At 36.6% G+C, this 25200-nt stretch overlaps 2 protein-coding genes across 8 annotated transcripts; both read left to right on the plus strand.

The window, feature by feature from the left end:
• The first annotated feature begins 101 nt into the window (after positions 1–101).
• tent2 (terminal nucleotidyltransferase 2) lies at positions 102–5929 on the plus strand. 7 transcript variants are annotated; one of them, XM_077231714.1, is made up of 15 exons: positions 102–210; positions 633–791; positions 881–994; positions 1124–1382; positions 1757–1871; positions 1988–2079; positions 2184–2247; positions 2345–2411; positions 3303–3379; positions 3455–3583; positions 3724–3767; positions 3864–4000; positions 4492–4583; positions 4704–4783; positions 5215–5929. In XM_077231714.1, exons 2-15 carry the CDS (start codon positions 670–672, stop codon positions 5287–5289), a joined length of 1467 nt encoding a protein of 488 aa, XP_077087829.1. In that variant the 5' UTR covers positions 102–210; positions 633–669; the 3' UTR covers positions 5290–5929. The 7 variants fall into 7 exon arrangements, with proteins under 7 accessions (XP_077087829.1, XP_077087828.1, XP_077087825.1 ...); XM_077231713.1 differs by having other exon boundaries at positions 108–210; positions 638–791; XM_077231710.1 differs by having other exon boundaries at positions 120–210; positions 866–994.
• Positions 5930–6111: 182 nt separating this feature from the next.
• Positions 6112–24813, plus strand: cmya5 (cardiomyopathy associated 5). The gene is made up of 13 exons (XM_077231693.1): positions 6112–6829; positions 7674–11286; positions 11829–11924; positions 14450–14683; positions 14889–14911; positions 15208–15329; positions 15408–15542; positions 16783–16929; positions 17194–17341; positions 21144–21277; positions 21657–21771; positions 21983–22159; positions 23249–24813. The coding sequence occupies exons 1-13, from the start codon at positions 6708–6710 to the stop codon at positions 23499–23501; spliced, it is 5319 nt and encodes a 1772-aa protein (XP_077087808.1). The 5' UTR covers positions 6112–6707; the 3' UTR covers positions 23502–24813.
• Positions 24814–25200: the final 387 nt, after the last annotated feature.

Consider the following 25200-nt stretch of genomic DNA (forward strand, 5'->3'; position numbering starts at 1 on the left):
TTTTTTTAAACATAAACGATTCCATTAATTATATTTTAGTGTAGAATTAAAGACATGTTTCCCCAACCATCCCATGTGTTGTCACACGGGACTTTTATTTTGAAAACATGGGCTCGCGTGCGCAATAACCCGGAAACAGAGGATAGGGTGTTTTGATATTTTTATACACGCTTGTTCTTCTCTCTCTTACTAAACCTGCCTTCCGCACTGGTGAGTTTCTTCAGTTATTATCACATAGAAGAATATTATGATATACAGTTATTATAAAACCATTTACAGTTGGTCGTAATAAGTTATTCTAAGCTAGCAAATTGCTATAATGTCTAGCGCTCGTCGGCTAACGTTAATCAGCTGCATGCTAGGAATTATGTTTTTGTTACTTATTAAATAAAATGTTATTTTTAGTGATTGTTTTGGGACACGACGAAGATCTTTCAATAAAAATTTGATCACGAGCCACTGTAAATGCAGTTATTTTCCACTGTCCTTTGCTTGGGTGCCGTTCACTTTACAATGGAGATTGTAACAATTAAAATCTCAGATAAAATGGTTACAATAACAAATAGAATACAATCTGTTTTCAGACTGTTCTTCAGACATCTGTTTATTTGTTGTGATATTGTTTGTGAAAGGGCAGGCAGTAGATGTTTGCTCTGGCTGAGGAGGAGGATGTTCCCTAGAGCTTTTGTCTTCTCCCATAAAGATGGGCTATCTGAACATGTATTCCAGCAAATTCTACCTCACACTGTGTCTCAGCAACGGATAACTGAAGGCCATCTGAATGTAACAAAGTTAGTGAATATTCATCAGTGAAATGACATTTGAAATTCTTAATATATTCTGTGAATTCATTCGATTGATTCAGTTTCCATCACTTTAGCTTCACTGGTCCACCAATGAATGTTCCTCCTTTAATTCCAACTTACCAACGGACACCAGTGGAACTGCCGGGTATCCATTGCAGTCCAAATAGAGTAACAGGAAGCAACAGAAAGTGAGCAGCACTCTGGCATTTTGAACACGTGACCACAAACCACTGGAAATTCTTGTTGCTAATCTGTATTTCATACAATGGGACGTTTTAAATTCTCTGCCTTAAGCAGCATGTCTTTTACTGTGCCAGGAGAAGGAGACACAATCACAGTCAGAATGACCTGAAGAAACAGTGCTTCAGTTCTCCGGGTCCTAGCAACCAGCCAGCCAGAAATGCCAACTTTGCCTCCCAACCGGTGGCTGGACCAGTGACGGGCAGAGACGCGTGTAATTCTTATATCAGTGTCCCCGCATACTTATCTCCCACCTCTAAACCAGGAGGCTGTGTGCCGTCTTTGAGAGAGGGATCACATCAGAGCACCTTAAACCCATCTTCAGTCAATGATAAGGTGAATATGCAGATAAAAGCCATACATTCTGACTGACTTACACGCTTAAAACTAAAGTCTATTGGCATTAATGGTTCCATGAAGATCCTTTAACATCAATGAAACCTTTCCATTGCACAAAATGTTCTTTATAGTGAAAATAGTTATTTTGATTATTAAAATGTTCTCTACGCTAAGAAAATAAGATCTGTTGACTGAAAGGTTCTTTTGGAAACCCAGAATGGTTCTTCAATGGCATCATATCACTGTGAAAACCCTCTTTTGGGACCTTAATTTTTAAGAGTCTAGTCATATTACCATTATTTGAGGCAAAGTGTAGACTAGAGAAGTACATTTATTTTTACAGTATTATATTTATTGTTCTGTGCCCACAGCTAAGTCAGCAGATTCTCGACCTGTTTCATGCTTGTGAGCAACAGAGTGATGATCTGGAGAAGAAGGAAAACTGTCGAGCAGTGCTGCAGAGGGACATCCAGACAATCTTCCCAGGTACATTACACTCATTTTTGCAGAAATTATGATTGGGATCTTCTCTAGCCATAGCGTTATGTGCGTCCTTCATGAAATTGTTCTCCATTTCAGTCTTTTCTTTACTTTTGGTATAGGTGCACGAGTCTTCTTGGGCGGGTCATCTCTAAATGGCTTTGGTAGTCGCACCAGTGATGCTGATCTTTGTCTTGTCTTTGAAGAAGGAACGGTAAATGTATTCTAGAGGACGGATGCTTTGTGTTGGTGTTCTGTCCAAATGGTTTCTATACTAATTGTTCGGGCTTTATTAACTCTCTACATACTCCTCCGTAGGGAAACCACAGAACAGATGCGGTATATGTTCTCAGTCTTGTGAGGAAATTGTTTTACCAGCTGTGTAAGTGTTTTGCCATGAATTTGTCTACAGTTTTTTCACGTTCTATTCACAATGGCTTTGTTACGTTCATTAATATGGCATGATTGTTGTTTCACAGCTTACATTGAGAGGCCTCAGCTCATCAGAGCCAAAGTGCCCATTCTAAAGTTCAGAGACAGAGTCAGGTAAGTCCTTTAAACTTTTGTGTCGTATACATTACCGCTTAAACAACATTTTTTAAAGAAATGTATACTTTCATTTAGCAAGGATGTATTAAATGCATAAAAAGTGACAGTAAAAACTTTTATATTTACAAAAGATTTCTATTTCAAGTAAATGCTGTTCTTTTAAACTTTGTTTTCATCAAAGAACACTGAAAATCCTGAAATTAATACTGAAAATAAAACATTGATAATAAGAAGAAATGTTTCTTGAGCACCAAATCAGCATATAAGAATGATTTCTGATGGATCATGTATTGAAGCTTGTTTCCGCCACAGAATAAAACATTTTAAAAGATAATTGTGACTTTTTATCTCAGAATTGCGAGTTAACATCTCGCAATTCTGACTTTATTTCCTCAGAATTGCGTGTCATTAAGTCAAGAATTGTGAGATATAAACTCACAATTGCGAGAAATAAACACGTAAATGCGACTTTTTTTATCACACAATTCTGACTTTATAACTCGCAATTCTGACTTTATATCATGCGATTCTGAGATAAAAAGTCGCAAATACTTTTTACATTTTGTATTCTGTGGTACAAACCAGCTTCCATAATAATGTGATACTGAACAACGGTTATTTTAAATGGTAATAATAGTTAAGCGTTTTACTGTTCTATTGTATTTTTGATCAAATAAATGCAGCCTTGTTGAGCAAGAGGAACATTTTAAAAAGTCTGAAAAAAAAACAGTAGTGTACTACATACAAAGAATGACAAAGCCAAATGTAGCAGACAAACAGGTGTGATTGTTTGCTAGGAAGTCATTAAAGACAATGTTATCTGAAAACAAAAGTTCAATACAACAGCTATTCAACCACAGTTTTTTCTGGAATTCTTTTGCATACCAGTGGTGTGGAGTTTGACTTGAACTTCAACAACACTGTTGGTATCAGAAACACCTTCTTACTGCGGACGTATGCCTATGGTAAGTTCACATTTGTGTGCCTAATTGAGATCTTTGTGAAAATGTTAATTGTTTCTGGTTTTGTATTTATTTCAGTCGAAAAACGTGTTCGTCCAATCATCCTTGTAATAAAGAAATGGGCCAATCACCACTGCATCAATGATGCCAGCCGAGGAACACTGAGCAGCTACACACTGGTTCTTATGATCCTGCACTACCTTCAGAGTAAGTCTTTTTTTAAAAATTTTAGGTGTGTTAAGATCTAATGCATTAAACTATTATTATGAGTACCAAATCTGCAAGCTTAGAAACTTTCTTATGTTCTGCTTTTCTGCTTTTGTTTTAAATGTTTCAACCTCATTTAGCCCTTCCCGAACCTGTCATACCATGCCTCCAAAGGGATTATCCAGTGAGCAAATTGTCTAATAAATTAATGAATAAATGAATTATGCAAACATTTTCTTTTTCCGGCTTTTTAAATTCTTGCTGAAACCACTTCTTGCAGGAGTGCTTCAGCCCTAAGATGGACATTCATCTTGTGCCGGGGGGACCAAGCAATATTCCGGCCTTTGTGTCTAAAAACCAGTCATCACTGGGAGACTTGCTCTTGGGATTTCTGAAGTACTATGCCACTGTCTTCAAGTAAGTAACACGATTGATTTCATAGCACAAGTCAAACCTATATTTAGGGCAAAACCTGAAAACATTCTGAAAATATCCTACACTAGTAAGCTATTAAATGCATGTGAAAACTAGTTTTAGTTCACGCATTTTGTATCCCAACTGATTTACTTTGTTGTATTTTAATTTTTAGTCCAATTGCAAAATAATTGTCCATCAAATACGTAATATTTCTTTTCTAGTTTACATAGCAGGTTAGATTCACCTGTTATGGACAGGGGCCAATGGTGCTAACAAAAGCTAACCTAAATCTAAGCCACCTGCAAGTCTCCTGTTTCATGTCACTTTGCTAGATTGACAACAGCAGGTGAACCTCTGCCTTTCCCTGGTCCAGATGGCCTGCTCTAATGTTCATAACACTTGATACGTGCATGTGCTTCTTTGAATAAACAAGTCTGAATGCATTGACATTGACAAGCATGTCTTTACGGTTCATTGTTATGTTTCCACAGATGGAATAAGTATGTGATCTCTGTGCGTGAGGCAAAAACTTTGCCCAAGAACCGCTGCCGAGAATGGAGAGATAAATTCGTCTGTGTAGAAGGTACTCATTCTTAGAATCTTTGTACATCATGCACTGAAAGTATATGCAAGTATAACAGTGGTTTATTGTTATTAACGTTTATTTATCCCATAGAACATGAATATTTATACTTTGTTTCAGAGCCATTTGATCGTACAAACACAGCCAGAGCCGTTCATGATAAAGTTAAGTTTGATGCCATTAAAGCAGAATTTACAGAGGTAAGCCTCCTTATGTCAGTATTAAAATATAAATTTGGTAAAATTAAATATAATACATTTTTAATTATACATTTTTAATACATATAATAAACTAAATTTAGTAAAGTCGCAAAAAATATAAGAATGTCAGTGTTGTACAGTATAATATTTTATGTATTATGTCATATGTAGTTCTATAAAGGTTTCTCAAAGAGTGAAATATAAAAAACAAGTGTCTTCTTGCAGTATATGCATTTATGCTCCGTTATTCAAGTTCTGTTTTAAGAAAGCAAAAGATGTCTTGAGGAATGGGGAAATAATGAACTGGAATGTGTAGTTACATACGCAAAAATAATTTTCCGATCTTATTAGTGAACACGGCCTTTTGCAACAGCACTTGGTAATGTAAGCTCATGTTTGGTAATGTAAGCTCTTTTATTGATCATTTACAGTCCTACCAGGTTCTGAAGCTGAGAAAAGATCTCGACTGCATCCTGCCCCTCAAAAACACAAGACCAAAAATATAGCAAGACTTTAGGCTGCATAAGTAAGAATGAACATACAGAATTGATTAAACCTGGAGTCCCCAAATACCATCTTGACATTGTGAGAAGAAATGCTTTACTCTTTTACAAGGGCTTTTGGATATATTGGACCTTTTGGAATGTGTTGAGCCAAATCCAATAAGCTAACGGGGATATAATCAGGTTGACCCTTATCATCAGTGTCTATGTTTGTATAGTATGTACATGTCATGTAACGTCAGAGACGGAGCAATATCTTTTTCCCATATGGAATACAGTTTATATTCATTAAATAAATTTACTGTTGCAAAACATTTATTTTGTGAGCAATTTTTGGTTTATTAGCCAATATAATCATTTTTCAGCTCACTGAAATAAATTAAAGCAGAAAAATGGTCTAATCTTGCTTTATGGACAACTTTTCTGTCTTTCTGATCTTTGTTTTCGTCAAAAACCCCAAATTGTTAAAAAACAAAACAAAACAAAAAAACAATTTAAAAAATGTTTCTGGCAAATGACTACTTTTACCTGAACATTTACAGTGATGGGTTTTCTGTTTATGTTCTGTCATGTTTGTATAGTTGTATATGTACAGTCTTTTAAATGTTTATTTAAATAATTAAAATGTCACAATGGGATTGTATTTTGCCTTTTGTCTCTAATTTAGTGTTCTTCTATTTCTTATTCAAATAGAGAAATGAGAAAGCAATTTTATGTAGAACCTCAACATTTTCTATTTTAAGGTGAATTCTTTTTATGACCAAATCAAAATACATATTAAATATGTTCAGAGAATTGTATTGGTCAATTGCGTACTTTTGTACCGGATGTGGTTTCTGCGTGGAGCAGTTTAGTAGCTTGCAGTAACACTTCAACGGCAAGTAAATGTGATTTATGTTTTGAATGTAGTATAGAATCCATTAATGGGTTGTTATTCTCGATTCATAGCATGATATGAGTTTAAGAATGTTGATATGGCTGCTTGTGGGGTTAGAGAGTAAAATTAGCACAGCCAAAGGAAACTGACACTACGGTGGCCTGAGTCCTCCACTCCTGACTCCTGTCCCTCATGGACATGGCGGTGTTCTCTGCGTGTCATATTACAGGGGACACCGCCACTGTAGTTTCATGCGAGCTTAACTGTTCTGGACATGGTCAACGATGTGCTACTGCTTAGAAGTTGACATAGGAAATGAAATATATTGGACAATATCCTTAACTCGGGCTTCAAAGGACGGGGACAACGGTGACTGTTTTCTAAGTGCGCACAGCCTTGAGCACAGGAATATTTGTAATCTATTTACAGCAGCCGCTGAGTAAGGCGAACTGCACCCAACGAGACATGATCCCAACACGAAGCTGTACTAGCCAAGACCGTTTATTATTTTAAAAAAACCCACCAACATATTTCGATTATCATAATGGATCGTGCTGTGAAAGGGGAATGTGAGAGGGTAGAGCCAGAGATGGGGGAATTGCAGGACGTGGGGCCAGGAATAATCGATATCGACGACGAAAATGAGATTGAGGAACTTCATAAAAGGTAGTTTGCACGGGATCTTTTATATTTATAAAATTTGGGATTAACGATGTTTTTTTTTTTTCATTTTGAATGTTCTTTCCCTTATTGTCACAACCTAATTTGGTTGATTAACCCCCAAAAGGGTTGAACAAAAAGTTACACAAAAATACTCTTTTTGCATATGCATTATATACGTTTATTTATTTTTGTGAATATGTAATATATTCGCAAACACCATATAAGTAGCCACAAAAAAGTTTGCAAACTTTATTTATTTTTATATAAAATAACCACTTCCACTTTGTTGATAAATCCTCTTCCAAGTCTGTAATAAGCTGATATTCTAGCTCCTGCATGCTTCTACTAATGTTTTTTTAACTTCAAACATCATTAACTGATGCTTTTAAGGGATATTTCACCCAAACATTTTAATTCTATCATCATTTACTCACCCTCAAGTTGTTCTAAATCAGTATAAATTTCTGAACACAAAAGAAGATATTTTGAAGAATATGCGTAACCAAACAGTTGATGGGCCCCATTGTCTTCCATAGTATTGGAAAAAGAAATAATATGTAAGTCAATGAGGCCCAAACTGTTTAGTTACAGACATTCTTCAAAATATCTTCTTTTGTGTTGAGCAGAAGAAAGAAATGTATTCAGGTTTAGAACAACTTGAGGGTGAGTAAATGATGACAGAATTTTCATATTTGGGTGAATTATCTCTTTAACTTCCAAAATTCATTAGTTATGCTAAGCACTAAACATACAAAGTTACAATATATATACTATATATATACTACATTGTATAATATACTATATTGCTTTGTTAAACCATACCTGTTTCTAAATTCTTTTTGGTTAGTTTAAAGGATGTTATGCAGGATCCATCAGTGAAACCTAAACTCCAGTGTCTGATGGTTGACCCATCCTTCTCTATGGTGACGGTACAGAGTGAGGACAGTGGGATAGTATGGGAGACGGCTTCCAGTAGATGCTCAACTCCATGGGCTTCAGAAGGAAGCTCTCCATCTGAACAATACAGCATGGAAGGTTCTGGAACACAGGGGAATATTGTGATCATAATGGATGAAGACAGAATAAAGAGGAAAAAAACCAGCAGAGGCAAGCTGGGTGACAGGTTCAAAAATCCAAGCTCCAGACTGCCAAAAAGTCGGATAGGTGAGGAAAGACCTGCAATGATTGAGGTGTCAGTGCCGAATATCAGGTCTGAAAGCAATGAGGATGGTATGTCTGCTGGAAGCAAGGATCAAGATCTTTTTAGTTTGATATCAGATGGTTTTGAAATACTCAATATTATTGTACCGTCAAAGCTTGCTACAGTAGATGAGGAAGATGGCACTGAACTGGTGGAGAATTTAGCCTACTTGGATGATACCCCAAAGATAAAATCCAAACATAAGCATGAAACTGTAGCTACAAACAGTTGTCCTGTGAAGATAGACATTGAGGAAATAAAGCAAAATGAAATCTTGAAGGATTCTTCCCAGATCTTTGCTGACAAACAGCCCAAAAAGGATGAAACTCATATGGACTACCTTGAAAAATTCACACTGTTTGATGAGCAGGCTCCTAGTGATGGCATTACACTGATGGAAATACTTGAACCAGAAGTAGCTGTCCAGCCGGCGGAACCTCAAGAGAACCTCAAGGAAACAAAAATAGATGAAGCTGTTGATGATGATTCCTTTGTATTCATCAGTGATGTTGAAATTGCAGGTGAGCATCTTGACGAAGTGTTTTATGGAAATAAGTTGAATGCAGAGCCTCCCCAAGAGCGTGAGGGCAGAGTTGGAAGTACAGCAAAAGAGAGCCCTAAATCTCTTAAAGAGAGTGGATCAGTCTTATTTGGAAGTCAGGAATGTATCCTCACACCTGTATACCTCCCTACTGGACCACCAAAGATCATAGATCTTGTCCTTCTTGAGGAACCACGAGCAATGTCCTTCCATTACTCAGACCTTTATGAGGACACAGTAGGAGACCGGAAGAAAGAAGACGACTTCTCTGATACGGAGAGTGTTGTTTCAGAACGGTCTTTCAAAAGGAGATACTCTGATTCTGATGATGCAGATGGATATCTGGAGAAATTTATATTGAAGGATGAAACACCAGTGGTTGCTAATGTACCTGAGACCAAAGAGAAGGAAGATGGGGGGGAATTAGCATGGTCACAAAGTAAATTTGAACTCACTTTAGATGGAGCACAAGAAGAAAACGATGAAGTAACTGTCGATCAACCATGTGTGCAAGAAAAAATTGAAGGTGAAGCACTGTGTGAGTCCACAGGGTGTTGTTCAGAGGGACACTGTGCTCCAGAAATCCAACCAGAGATGGAAATTATCATTACAGGATCGGTCACATCAGACAACCTGGTTGTGAAGAATAGTAGGGAAAATGAAAAGCAATGTGATGTCACTGTCATTATCAAGGACAGTATTACAACTAAAGCTGACCTCAATGACACACAACCTCAAATGGATCAAGTCCTTGAGCCAGAATGCAAAACCACCAGTGAAGTAGATTGCAGTGGACTGGAACAAATAAGTCTGACTGCTCATATTCAAGTCCCTGCGGGGTTAGTGCATGAAGATGTTATTAAAACTAAAGATGAATTTAAAATTCTGTCTGTAACAAAGAGCCCTGAGAAAATTAATTCCGATGTAGCACATGCTGTTGAAGACATTGGTGTTTCTGAGGGCAGTGTGGATAGACGTCATGAAGTAGCTGATGCCATTGCTGACATTCAGGAAACAAGTACTATTACTAAAAATGACGAAGGACAGAATAATAAAACCAAGACACAAGGCAAAATTTTAGAGCAAAATCTTACCTCAGGGGTCGATAAAGCCATTACTGAAATATTACAAAGAGAAGAACCAGAAATAATTGCTCAGAGGGTTGTCATTCTCAAAGAACCTCTGTTAGATGAAACAGAACCTCCAAAAACTGAAGAACCTTCAAGAGTAGAAAAAGAAATCAAGCCTTTAGAAGAGACTGAAACAATTACAATAGATGCTACTGAAGTTAAACTTTGTGCAAACTCTTTAGAAAATTACTCTCAAATCCATGAAAATGGAGAAATACTTGCTGTGGTTGAGAATAAAGTGAGTGAAGGATTAATTCCCAAGAAGGAAAAACAAGAGCAAGTAATTGACAAAATTGGTGCAGCGCAAGAGGTTAAGGCTCATATCGGTGCAACAGATGTGTTAACAGAAATTGAGATAAAGCCAGAGTCTAAATTTACTTCTGTTCAGAGCTCATTAGAGCAGTCACATCCAAGTAAAACAGATACAGCAAATATTAAGCTTCAGACTAAACCTGAGATTACAAGCGAGGAGAAAATGTATCCAGAATTACACAATGAATTCATTGCAACAAACAAGAAAGCCAAAGAGGGCACAGGTACAGATAGGCCAACAAATGAGGCACCATTGCTTGAGCAAAGGCTGGTAAAGCAAAAAGAACATGTTGACATACCAAATATTGAACCTGTGGTTACAGAAAAACATGAAAAAGTTGAGGAAATCAAGATGGATATTACAGCGGAAGCAAATGAGAAGGTTGACACCACAAATGAGCCTGTTCAGGACGTGATACCTTCTGAGAAAAGAGTGACAACAGAGATGAATCAAATGATTAATTCAAGGCAAGAATATAGCATATTGTTAGCTAATGACATGGAGGCATTTGCTCGAGAAAGCACGGAAGAGATAAAAGTAACAGACAACGTAGAGGACTTATCAAAAGTAAGACTGTCAGCTGTTGTACCAACAAAGGAGGAACCGGTAGAAGAATATAGTCAAATAAATGACGTGACCATATTAACCAGTGAGATCCCAGTGAAAGAATCAGCCATTAGTTGGACAGATATTGAGAATAAGATGTTACCTCTAACATCAACAAAAACATTAGAGGAAGGAAAGAAAACACAGATTGAAGATATAACAGACCTACCAGAGCCCATTTCGCCTCCTCCAGTTGATGAAGATGACCCCTCAGCAATGAGAGTCTCACCTTTAGAGCCAGAGGATAGTGACAAAATGTTTGAAGATATTCATAGAGGAGGAAGCCTAATTAGGGATAAAGGTGTCTTCTCACAATTGCGAAGTTTTACACCTCAAGAGGACCTGTCGACCTTGAGGTGTGACCCAGATGTGCAGCAGGAAATAGCAGAGGAACTTGGTTATGAGATTGTCACCGAACAAGAGGCAAGACAGTCCGAACAAGCTCTAGCTGAGGATGGGCACTGTGAACAAGTTCGACTCTCAGATCAAACTCTGGAAAAAGGCTTTGAATTTGTTGAGGATTTGGTGGAATATGAACATCAAGAGGAACTTGAAATTCAACCAATGGATGCGTTCTGCCTGGTTTGCCGTTGTCCAGTACTGCTGAGTGAGGTTGAGCATCAAAACCATGAGATGGCCTCTTTGGATGAGGCCTATGACAGTGTTAAGGTAAGTTAAGCTCCCTGTGCTTTGAAAGAGTGCTAAGACATAATTTCCTGACATCAGCTTGACATCTGATCTTTCACTGCTGGCCTGCTTGGAGAGCTTGTCACTGATTACTTATGTGTTTACAGAAGGACTCATCCAGCGTGTAATATAACCAAATGATAAAAACACAATCAGTTGTAAAACCATTTAATTTAAAACAATATTTGTTGACTTCACAAGACTATTTGAGTATAAATCAGGTTGAGACAATGAGAGATTGTTTACTTTATTGGCCTTTGACAGCATTCATATCAGATGAGTCAGAACCGATTGACTCATAGCAAGAGCTGAAAGTAGACAGCTGTTTCCATGATTCATCTGTAGTTTATTCCTGGACTGCACCAATGTGATTTGATATTTGCAAGTATGAAAGAAATAGGAGTTTGTGCTCAACCGTTCAATATAAATTTGAATTATTTGGTGTAATTTGCATTGTGTTCTGCACCTCAAAATATTTCATGTTGTCTGTCTAATGTAACTTTCCATGTGTGTTTTTTTTTCAGAATCAGCTGAGTGAACTGATATCAGTTTTACAAGGAAGATCAGAGAATATTGAAGACTTTGTATCTGAGCTTGAACTGGCATTCAACACAGTGGAGGTATTTGCATTATTATGCATTCATTTACACATACGGAACATATTCTGTACCAAATGTTGTTTTAGCTCGGTAGACTACAATCCCATAGACTTGGGTCAATGACATGACATGCATATTTTTGTGTCCAAATGCATTATTTCCTTATAAATAATGTGATAAATTCATGACATATATCACTATTTCTATAAAACCTATTTAGTTTGCATTCATTTTTAGTACATCATAAAATATTATTATTTATGTTTTGGTATCTTAAACCCCCAAATGTCAGGTGGCGCAAACATCAGCACAAATAAACAGGCTAAGAAAACTATTTAAAATGGTGTTTTAATAAGAAGAAATTCAAAATAAAATAACATGGCATAGTTTAATGTTTGAAACCTTTCATATAAACACATTTTTATAAATAATAGTTTTAAGCTGTTGAGATAATTGAAAAACTTTTGTCCAGCAATTTGTTCATTCTCAAATGTCACAACTACAAACATGGCTCTTTTATTATGAATTGACAAGGTAATAACAGTAAACATGATAATGCATCATCTAGAGAAGCCCAACTGATTCTTGTGGCAGAGTGAAAAGGTTTGTAGATGTCTCTCAAATACTGATAAAAATAGCTACTTTCAAGTATGTAGTTGGTACACTATCCATGTCAGTTGGTACAACCAATGTTAAACTAGAAAAATGTTTTTTTATCATTAACTTTATTGTATTTAAAATGTATAAACTGTTAATGAACTTGCTAGCATAGGCAAAAGCTAATACAGACATCCAAGTAGAAGAACCTGTCAGGTGGCGCAACTGCAATGAATGCTCCTATATGAAATAAAATACATTATTTAAGCTAAATAAATAATACATTTAAGCTAGGTTTGTCTATTATTCTATTTTTGTTCTAAAATGTTAGTTTAAAGTTAAAGATGTTTTACACTTTCTAGTATGTTTATTATAATATTTTTTCAAATAATTTTAGATGCTACTATTGTAAATAAAATGTGGTCACACTTTATATTAGGTGTCCTTAATGTACTCACATCAAAAAACCATTAGGTATGATGTACTTGTTCATGTTGTTTTGAAAAATACTTACAATTCTCAACTGACTTAAGCTGATGATTCTTTTTGTATCAATATAAAACAACTTTGTTGTTATTCAGTCACAATCGATTACAGTGTATCTAACCAGTATATTGCACTGTAGCCTATTCCAGTTCCCATGTTCCGAATCATGTGATGACGTGATTTATTCTGATTTTGATCAATTTACTACTTTTACTTCAATAGAGACTGATGACTAAAACACTTGTATTTGGAATAATTTTTTTATATGTAATTGAATATGTAATATGTAAAAATGTTTTATCCCTGTCATTATTAATGTTGTCAGGTGACATAACTTATATTCATCAGGTGGTACAACCATGTAAATTCTTGATTTAAACCAACTAATAATAGGTCAAAGTGAACAAATGGCTAAAAACTAGATTGTGAATAGTATTTAATGCATTTGCCGGTATACTTATATGATTATTTTTCTGTCTTTAAATGTAAAATTGGATGCTAAAGATAGCCTACTAAATAACTGGCTAAATACCACTAGAATTAAATAATAATAAATTAATATGAATAAAACAACCACAAAATAGTAATGAGTTAGGCGCTGTACACACTCTAAAGGGGGTCGCCGCCGGACGCGAAGTGCAGTGCCACGTCGCGTCTATTACAACTCGAGGTATCGCATACCGGACGCGCACTTTCTCAGTTTATGACCTGCAATATTAAATTTAAGAACATTATGGAATTAAGATAATGTCTGTACTATGTTATGATTGTACAGTACAATTAAATACAATCGCTGCTAAGTCTGCAGTCTGAACACTTTACGCGACGGGATTTTGAACAAGGCCCTGAGCCGTTGCTGGGCGCTGCGCCGCCGGTGTGTGTACACTCATAGAGAATAATGTGTTAGAATTTTAAAGACGTGGCGCTGCACTTCTGCGCGGCAAAGCTTCTCGCCCGGTGTGCGACCCCCTTAAGGGTTACTTAAGATTTCACAGGAATATTATATATATTTATATACATACATATATATATATATATATATATATATATATATATATATATAATACAATTTTTACAAATATTTGGTTGTACCACCTGACAAAACAAAAACAAAAAAATCCAAAAATGAATTTTAACACATAACACGTTATTTAACAAATTAAACGCATTGTTCCTGACTCAAAAATATGCATTACATCAATTTTGCATGAATAGGCATTGCATCAAAAAAGTCACATCTAGAGACCAAAAGATCATACTCATCAGGTCCTAGAAAATAAGTAGCAATGTCCTGGCAACGACCCACAAAATCTTAGCATCATGAAGGTGAATATTGCACTCCCAAAAATCTGGTTTGAAAGTTTTGTAGTGCTTACGTTAGTGCACTGTCAGCTTGGGGATGCTATTAAAGTGAGAAAGGTTACTGAGAACTAATGTGTATCTTTATTGTGCTGTTCCCGCAGGAGAACTTTAATGATTGTGAGAAGATCATAAAGGAGCACAATGAGGAGGTGGTGAAGCTGGTGATGGATCAGTATAATGAGATGTCTCAGGCCATGGAGGAGGAAAAAAAGGCCAAACTGGAGCAGCTGTACGACCAGATTGTGTCGTTCCAGGAGAATATCGACAAGGCCAAGGAGACTATGGAGATGACGGCTAAGGAGGAGGAAGAGACGGACCCACTAAAGTTTCTTTCTGTGAGGCTTTCCTCATTTGTGTGTTAGTTACTCGCTCAAAGTAGGTCACGCATTAAGATTAGTATTAATGTATTGATTTTGTCCAAGGCCATAGTTGCTTTGGAAGCATTTTTGAAATGCTTAGCTAAGATTTGTTAAGAGACGTGAACCATCTAGAATTGATATCATTTTAGTCTAATCAAGCTATTTTTTCACCCCTTTTCAGTCATCAAAAGATATCAATATGAGGTAACTGAATGGCTTGAATTTATGTTGCATCCAGTGGCTTTCCTAACATCGAATGCTAATTACAATACTTCAAAAATGATCCGCACATTAAATTTATCTGAATAGAAGCTTGATGAAGCTTGTTTTAATTGCCTTGTTGAGCTTGGTGTGTTCAAAACAATGTTTAAATCAAGTGTTTGTAGCCTTTAAATGAATAGAAATCAAATAATTGACAGCATGGGGTTTTTACACATTTTTTACACATTGTGATAAGCTGGATTTTCTTCCAGTGACCCTTCCATTTATTTTTTAATTAGGTTGAATACAGCTTTGGAATCCACCATGTCACTTGAACTTGGTCCACGAGGGCTGCTGGTTTTTGAGGACTATGCCAAGGGCAAATCAGGCAATGAGAGGAAAAACAGACAAGCCATTCCAGGTGCGCCTCAGCTAAGATTTCCATTGCAGATAAACACCCCTCACGTTTTGTTGACTTGAATTATCACTCATTTTGTAGTGCCTCAAAAGCCACATCTCCAGCCTCAAGAGGCCAATTCTGCAACCAGCACTTCCGTCACTGTGTATTGGAGAGTCAATGAGGATGACATTATTGACTGCTTCCAAGTCTACTGCATGGAAGAGCCACAAGGAGGTAAGACTAGAGGGGGAGCAGGGATGTATTATGTATTAACTGTATTATGTTAAATAAAAATAAATTAGTAACATAAATATTTTTACTGTCACTTACTTACAATGTTATATATGTTTGAATGTTATATATAGTCAGTGCTGGGCAGTAACTGATTATATGTAATCTAGATTACATATTCAGATTCCTAAAATTAAATGTTTGTAATCAGATTATATTACATTTTAAAATACATGTAATCAGACCACAGTTACTTTTGTTGATTACATTTATGAATCATAATTAAATTATTCTTCCTAATTCTCCTAATTTTATTTTTTTCAATTTTTCATTCTAAAAAAATCATATTGCTTGTAAACTGTATGTTCGGAAAGTCTTCTAGTTTTGTGGAATTGCAGACACACAAAAATGGCCACTAGTTAGGCAGCTATAATTACATGGAATATTGAGAGGCCACTGCATAAACAAGTACAATATTTTTTTAGTTAGTGTTTTATTTTATATTTTTATTTTCACATTTAACATTTTCAAGATTTAATTCTTTATTAGCTTTTCAATACTTTGTGAAACCTGACGTATGTTTAATGCACTTCACATTGTTGCTAACAAAGAGTGGAATACATTTTTCTTTAGCTTTTTGCATTATTATATCAATATGGTACAAGATTATTATATTCAAATCAATGTGATTAAATGACCTAAATATTACCTAAAATGTGTAATGTAATAGATTATGTTACTAACTACAGTCTTCATCATGTAATTTGTTGTCAGTAATGGATTACAGTTTGTAAGTAATCTACCCAGCAGCACTGTATATATTATAGAATGGCATATATTCTTAATATTTTTTACTTTGTCAGTTACTATGTTTTCATTACTATGTTACTATTATCAGTATAAAACATCCTTGCAATTGTGGGTTAAATGCTTAAACTGTTAAAATCATTTACTCACCATCCATGTCGCCAAATCTATATTACTTACTTTCTTCTGTGGAACATAAAAGAAGATATTTTGAAAAAGTCAATGGGTCCAATGTTGTTTTGGACCACACTGACTTTCATTTTATGGATAAAATCAGTTGAAACATTGTTCAAAATATAGTTTTAAGCATAAACTATCCCTTTAACATTCACACATTCACTACAAACACTTATTAGTATGTAAAAGTATGTCAAAGGGATGCTCCGATGAGCCACGTGCTTCAGTTAAAGTGTGTTAAATGTAATTGAATCTGCAGCTATCTCAGAGGAGTACAGGGTGACTGTGAAGGAGAGCTACTGTAATCTAGAAGAGCTGGAACCGGATAAGTGTTATAAAGTGTGGGTTATGGCTGTGAACTACACAGGCTGCAGCATGCCGAGTGAGAGACTGCCCTTCAGAACCGGTTAGTTACTCTGTGCAAATCCCCTCTGACTTGCATGATGTTTGTGAGAGCAAGAGATCATGCTGTGTGTCATAATATATCAATACATAATGAGATGACCATGTAGAGCCTCTTTACTAGATCACTGTCATGGAATGCGAATTCCAAAGTGTATGTGTTTTCATTTCAGATTAAATATGGAGTGTTCACATTTAGCAAAACAAACTTGTGATTATCTGTTAGTCAGTGTCTGAAAAGTAACTCAGCTCATCGTGTTCTCTCTAGCCCCCTCTGTCCCGGTGATCCAGACAGAACAGTGCACAGTGCTGTGGGACACGGCCACGCTGCGTTGGAGCTCCGTTCAGCCCAGTGCTGTAGACTGCTTCACACTGGAGTATTGCCGCCAGTATGCCTGCGAGAGAGAGGGACTCAGGTACAGTTAACCTGCCCTCTGTACAAGCAGAACCAGCACTAGGGGTCAAGAGAAAAACATATTTTTTTCATGTTTTGTTAAATACTGTTATGGTAACTTTTTATTTGAAAGTTCCCATGAAATAATAATAAAAAATATATTTTTTGTATTATATTATATTATCCAAAAAGCGCAATGTGCTCTGATTGGTCGGCTGGTCCAGTGTGTTGTGATTGATCAAACACTTCACGCTCTTACCATAACCATGGCTGATACTGATGGGAAGTCTGGTTCTTTTCCGGTTCTTTCGGACAGTTCGTTTCAATGAAACGGTTCACCAGTTCTTTTACGTCCTCACGTAATGACATCAATTCTGTCACCCCGGCGGATAAAAATACATTCAAATTAAGTAATTTATAATCATAACTTAAGTTAATTAATAGTAATCATCGTCATACTCATCTTGGATAAGTTTCTTACATTCGGTTTTGCAAATGAAGCCTATAGGCGATGTGCAAACGTGGATGTTTTCCGTAGACGGGCTTTGGTTCTGCGTATCAAACATGTCCGAAAGAAACAGTTCTCGGTTCTGTACTGGTGATTCGAGAACTGCTGCAACAACCAGTTCTTGACTCGAGAACCGCTGTATCAATAACGTTATGTGTGCTGAGCTGAGAACTGCTGCAATCTGAATGCAATCGACAAAACTAAAAAGTCGACTCATGTCTACGGTATGTTTAATACGTTTATACTGTTTTGATTAACACATTATAAACATTTACTTTGCACTAAAACCTTGGCAAAAGTTTACGTCAAAGATTTATATCAACTTACTTAGACATTAACTTAGCTGTTCCTGAAAAAAATGTTTAGTTTGACAGTTTTACAATCCATTCATTGTTTCCAATCTTTCAAATAATACAGTGATAAGACAGTAATTATGTGATAAACATGTTTCCAACATGTTTTATTTTGTTACACTTACTAATGTTCAACACGATACTTAAGAAACAAGCATTTCGTCCCTCAGCTCATCAGCTCATCGGTTCTCAGTATGTCGAACGTGTCCGAAACATAGACTGTAAAAAAAGATGGACGACGCCCCTTCGCTCTCTTCCATTGGCGAGAAGTGAAGCCGCCATTATCCCGATATGGGGCTGACATCTTGGGACTTGAGTCTGCGCAGTTGTGATTTCGGGACCAGACATGTGCAGTAGTGAGCAGGAAGTAAAGCCGCAAAATCAACGTCCCGCTCTGGTCCCGCCCTCACTCTCGCTGAATCAATCCCAAGCACACGCCTCTCCTGCAGAACAACCCATTACGTCGGTGTAAAATAATTAGATAGATATTAAATTTAAAGCTCCAATCTCCTCAGTCCTCCAAAGATCCCGAAAAAAAGTCCTTTGTTGCTTCAGTGACTACTTCGCTCAGAGAACATGTCAATCACAGCTGTCAATCATGACGCCACAGCTCCGTTTTTATAGCATCAAATAACTAACAAAAAACAAACTTATTTTAAAAACAAACACTTGAAATTACATCAGTGTGATAAGAACTACAGTAAATGACAGAAACTATCTTTGGAAAAAAGATATGTGAAGTGTAATTTAATTGTTTAGTTGGTCTCACGTCCCGTTGAATAACATGGGGAGGCGGGGTTTATGAGCTATACTAGGACCGGTCACCGGGGGGCGTTTGAGACGCTTGGCTTCACTTTTCAGGGCTTGTGTGGCACGCTTGGTCCGAAGGAAACAGTTCTCGGTTCTGTACTGGTGATTCGAGAACTGCTGTACCTGTACGTTTGGTAGTACGCGCATGCTCAGTATCAGCTGCTCGTGCTCATCAGTTCTCTCAGCACAACATGTCTCTCAGTTCTGTGAGTTACTAGAGTAACAAATAGAGTCGGAGGGACTGTCAGACATGTCCGAACGTGAGTAACTTGTATCTTGTGGATCAGCACAGACTCAAGACGCAAACAGTTTTGAACGATTCAGTCCGATTTGGTGTACTGGTTCAACCGGTTCACTAAAAAGAACCGGTTAAAAAGAATGATTCTTTCACGAACCGGACATCACTAATGGCTGAATCTGAAATCACCCCCTCAACCCTCATTCACTATTACCTACATTAGCCCACTTATACTGTTCACTTGAAGGAGTGAATTAAAAGGAGTGAGCGAATTCGGACAGCCGTTGAGCGAAGTTCAGAAACAGTGCTTACTGATGTAGAAAATAACTCCCTTTGGTGTGGACTTTGTGCTTTGTAGCTTTGCAGACTGTTTTTATGCTCAAACAGCAATCAACAGAGTAAATAAAGTTGAAAAATTGAAAATGTAAAATAATAGTAAATACTAATTTCTTAATAGGAGCTTTAAAGGTACAATATATAGGATTTTTGCAGTAAAATATCCAAAAACCACTAGGCCAATGTTATATATTTTGTTTAGTTGATTACTTACAATATCCCAAATGTTTCAAAAAATGTGTAAATCGTGAGAAAATTGTGATTTTAACCAAGGAAACGGGACGTGTGAGCAAGGGTGAGGAGTCGCCAGTCAATGGCGTCATATCCGCGTTACCCTCGGTTTCCGCCAGGTTTGACCTCGTACTGCCATAGTAACCATGGCGACAGACGTTGACAACTGGCCCGTTAGCTCACGCTGTTGTTGTTTTGTTCAAACATTTTGGAACATGGCAAGCAGACTTTGAGACAAAAAGAGGACTAAAACGAAGATCAACATCTTTCGAGATGCCGAGAGCTCCACGTCTGCGACTAACTTCGACTTGACAGAGACGCGAGTGTTGCATGTACTTTTAGACAGGTGAGCAAATGTACATAAAACAAATGTTAATCAATGTTATTTAGTTCAACATGATGAAATGTTAGAATATGATATGTATGTTATTCTAATGTTGATCTAGCTTAACGTACTTAGTCTCATACAGCCAACACACAACCTAAGTTAACTAACAACATTCAACACACTCAAATGCCGTTTAGTGTGATAGTGTAACTGTTAGAGCAAGTGAAACAGCGCTGCATTACCTCAAGTTTGATTCGTCTAATAAACAGACCTGTGTGAGTATTAATTCAGCACTTGCGTGTAGTTCGGTAGAATGAAATGTCCTTATTCCTTTATATCCGCGGGACTCGCATTTGTGTTGCGCGGGACACTGTGGTGTGAAGCAGGGCGCGATTGCTAGACGTATACCAGCACCACACGCAACGTGTGGCGCGTGTGGCGCTGGTATACGTCTAGCAATCGCGCCCTGCTTCACACCACAGTCATTTTAAAAACATCAATATATTCACTCATCCATAAAAGATCCATCAGCTTGACGACAAGATCCATAATTCAGCTTAATGTGGAATATACGTCATCAATATACGCCTTTGTTGTTGTAAGAGGTTAGTGACCCCTGGTGGCGAAAAATCCTGCATATTGTACCTTTAATTCCCCCGGAAATACAACCATCCAATCAATTCTTGTTTGAGCAGCCATTTCTTTCAGATATTGTCACATTAGTGAAGAAAAATTAGTCACAATTCCCAGTTTATTCTGACTTTATTGGTGAAATGTATGTGTATATATATATATAATATATATATTTTTTTTTTTACACCAAACGTCTTCTCTGTGGTATTAAATATACTCATTAATTGCCATCAGTAGCATTTAATGTTAATATTTAATGTAGTATATTTCACTAAGAGCTTGTACACTGAATCTATTGAACACAGTTTCCCATGATTCCTCAATGGTGCACATCAGAGCATTACAGAGGGTAAAACTGCACTTATTGAAAACTGTCTCCATACACAGATCCATATCAGGGATAAAAGGCTATGAGCAGAGGGTCCTCCTTCAGCCCAATGAAAATTACCTCTTCTACATCAAATCAGTGAATGCCGGAGGAGCCAGTGAGCAGAGCGAGGCGGCCCTTATCTCAACCAGAGGTCAGATTCACGCTATTACATCATAAGTCTGACATGTGCTCTGTTGTTCGGCGGGTTTTGATGGGCGAAATCCAGTCATTGCAATAGGAATCCATGCAAATTTTGTGTGAGGGTGAAAGATTTCCCGATTTTTAAAGTTGGTCAGAAGGATTGGCCGTGTTGATCGACAGAAAGCTGCTTGGTTTGAAAGTGACTTCTGTGTGAGCCGTGCTTCATCCATCACTACACTATTGACAATGGACTTTTTCTTGCCCATGAAATTTCACTAATCTGACAAACACCTTTAGTTAGTTTGACAGCATCACAATTGTAACAAAATTATTGCATTTTATTTGTGTTTTTTTTTTTTGGTGACTAGTGAATGTTGTTATTTGTTAAGGCACAAGGTTCCGCTTCCTCAGTGAAACGGCCAACTCAGTCCTCGAGGTTTCAGAGGACAGGAACTCGGTAGAATACCCACAAGACATCTACAGTAAAATGTCCTCAATCATAGAGTAAGTACCTCAGTGCAATAGTTATCACCATTACAAATCTACCGCTGTAGATACATCGTTTTATGCAGACAAAACAACCATTTATTGTCAAATTGCACAATATATGCTCTTCATGTTTTGGTTTCAGATTTGTGATCCACCACATACTGTTTTACAAATGTCTTAAGTTGCAGCAAATGCATGTTCTCTTTTTTTTTGTACTTGTTCCTAGATGTCCAGCTGTTATTGGTGAGCTTTTGCCTTCTTTTGGATATTACTACTGGGAGACAGAGGTGTCAAGGTGCAAAGCCTACCGCATCGGTGTCGCATATCAAACTGTATCACTAACCAGCACACTGGGGGAGAACAGGGCCTCCTGGTGTCTGCACTGTGTACCTACATCTATAAGGTATACCATTTATGTGATGTAGTTGCATGTATTTGTTCATGTTTCATTATTCCAAAAAGGATTAGATACAAAGGTCATGCAACATTTATTTAGAACAGTAACATTTAAAAGTCTTTCCAGCAGAAAAAAATCGTTTTTTATTTTTTTATTTGCTCTTTTCGGTTTAAATAAACAAGCTGGTAGGACATTTGGAGCTGCATTCCAAACTGTGGAAACACTGTAATTAAGGCTTTTTGACAATCGGGGAGGTAAATTAACTTGAGCCTTCAAAAAGATTAAAAAAAATTCATTAAAAAAGTTCTCGTAGTCTTCCATTAAATACGCATTTTAAAAAAGTCTTGTGTAGGCCTACTACTAAAAATCCCAGGTCCACTACTATGAAGGTACTGTATATTGTGTATGATGTTAGAGTTTGCACATCAGCAAGTAGTGTTCTGTCAAATCCCAGGCATTGAGAGTACATCTGCACAAAATGTGAGCACAACTGTAGGATGCTTTTCAATAAAACCAAGTCTTTTATATCAGAATTTTTTTTATAGACAACACTGTAAAGTAATTTCCCCCAAAAGGCTCATACTTACAAAAGTGACATACCTGTACATCTGAGATGAAGACTGCAGCCATTTCCGTGGCCTAGAAAAAAAAAAGCTCTTTTATTCTACATAACCGGTGAGATCACATGGCCAGTTGAATAGCAGTAGTGTCCCTATTATCAGACACTTTTGGTTCTGGAATAAATGGATGACAAAAAAAATTCAAAGAAAAAGGGTATTGATGGAATCAATGTTCACATTGCATATACACTACCATTCAAAAGAGATTTTTTTAAATATTTTTGAAAGAAGTCTCTCAAGGCTGCATTTACTTGATCAAAAATACAGTAAAAACTGTAATGTTGTGTTACTGTCATTCATTTCTGATGGCAAAACTGAATTTTCAGCATCATTCTTCACAGTCTTCACTGTCATATGATTCTTCAGAAATCATTCTAATACTATATGATGATTTGATCCATGATGCAATTTTGATGAATAGAAAAGTCATTATTTGATATATTGAATGTGTTGTATTAAGCCGTCTTCTCTCCAGCTGCAGATTTGAGCTACTTCATGACCGTGTGGAGTCTGACATCTTTGTTGTGGACATGCCTGCGCGGATCGGCACTCTGCTGGACTACAGTCAGGGTCGGCTCTTCTTCTTCAATGCTCAGAACGGGCAGCTCTTGGGCACTTTTCAGCACACCTTCACAGAGCCCTGCCACCCTGTGTTTGTCCTAGAGCAGCCGGGGAATCTAGAGCTGAAAATGACCATGGAGGTGCCGGAGTTTGTTAAGCACTGCTAGTTTACATGACTCAAGTATTAGTGCTCTTGGTTTGGTTGTGCGACAGTATATGAATCAAGTGAATCTTTCTTAATAGGAAATGAAACCATATTGTGCTCAGTTTATTGATATGATTTGACTGAAGAGATTATGAGAAATAATACGTTTTGTGGAAGGAAGGACTGTTTTTGAAGCTGTGCTTTTAAATCCCTCCAGAAACTAGTTTTGTGGAGCTGTTGCGTTGTTTTTGTATATATTAAACAGAAAGTGCATGCGGCCAGTTTTGTTGCTTGTCATATATGATGTACCCCTGGATCACATGATGTGCAGACATTTATATTCAGTGTCAGTATATTTATTTTGGAAGCTACAGGCTAAATAAAACAGATTTTGGCAAAGCTAATAATACTTTCATAGCTGAATTCTCCCTCATATAGTTCTGTGGCTTGGTTTATTTTCATGATTTGGTAGGAAAAGGTTATTTCCATTCAGTTTCTATTTAAAATTGTTGCTGGATCTCACTTAATCAAAAACTAACCAAAGGTAAAAGTGCAGTAAAGTGAATAGACTGATTTTAGTTTTCACTTACAATGGATCATGAGTATCATGGGTGTATTTTTAATTGATTTATTGTAATTGTTCACTTTGAAAGCTCCACTATCAAGTCAAAATCAACACTTGCATAAGAGTGCAATACATTTTAACCATATTTGTTATCTTTAATGGCTGCATACTGTAGGGATTGCACTTTGTTTGGTATCCATTTTGTAAATTTTTCTTTCAAATTTTTCAATTTCAGTCCTCTGTTGTAGTAGTGGTATAAATGAGTCTACTTGTATATTTATTTGTATTTCTGAGAATGACTGGATTGATTTAAAGGTTTTACCATTAGAAATGTTTTAATAAACAAAGAATTAAGATCATAGATGAATTAAATATACTGTATATCGTTCAATACCATTCAAAGGTTTGGTGTCTGTAAGATTTTTTTGAAATGTCTCGTTGAATTTATTTGATCAAAATTACAGCAAAATCCATAATATTGTGAAATATTAATACAGTTTAAAATAACCATTTTCTATTTGAATGTATTAAAATGGCAAAGCAGTCATTACTCGTCTTCAGTGTCACATGATCCATCAGAAATCATTCTAAGATGCTGATCTGCTGCTCAAGAAAAATTTCGTATTAGTATCAGTGTTGAAAACAGTAGTGCTGGTAATTTTATTGGGAAAGTGTGTTTTTTTTCCAGGATTTTTTTTATGGAAATAAAATTCTAAAGAACAGCATTTATTTAATTGTAAAGATGTATAAATAAAAGTATAAAAAAATCGTACTGACCCCATATATATATATATAATATTTTTTTGTCTGCGTTGTATTATTAAACCCTCTCATCTCCAGCTGTATGTCATAGATGAAATTTAAATTTCTTTAATTTGGTAAAGACGGGGAAAGGGAAAGCATATCTCCTGTCCTTCCCATTTTGTTGAGGGAATGTGAATATTTGGGGAGTGGTGAGTTGTAATAGCTTCCATGTGACATACAAACAGCAGCCCTACAGCTCTCTCTCTATTACTGGCACATTTAAATGATGAATGAACGGAAAGTTGTGCAATTTGTTACTATTGTTCATTCAAAGAGCATAAATGAGTTCTTAAGTTACGTCAGGATGTACTTTCCACTATACAAATACAGTTTTTTGAGGGTTTTACATTTG

This window comes from Siphateles boraxobius, unplaced genomic scaffold (assembly GCF_051911475.1).
Source record: "Siphateles boraxobius isolate OS27281-9 unplaced genomic scaffold, OSU_SipBor_1 16, whole genome shotgun sequence".
Taxonomy (NCBI): Eukaryota; Metazoa; Chordata; class Actinopteri; order Cypriniformes; family Leuciscidae; genus Siphateles; species Siphateles boraxobius.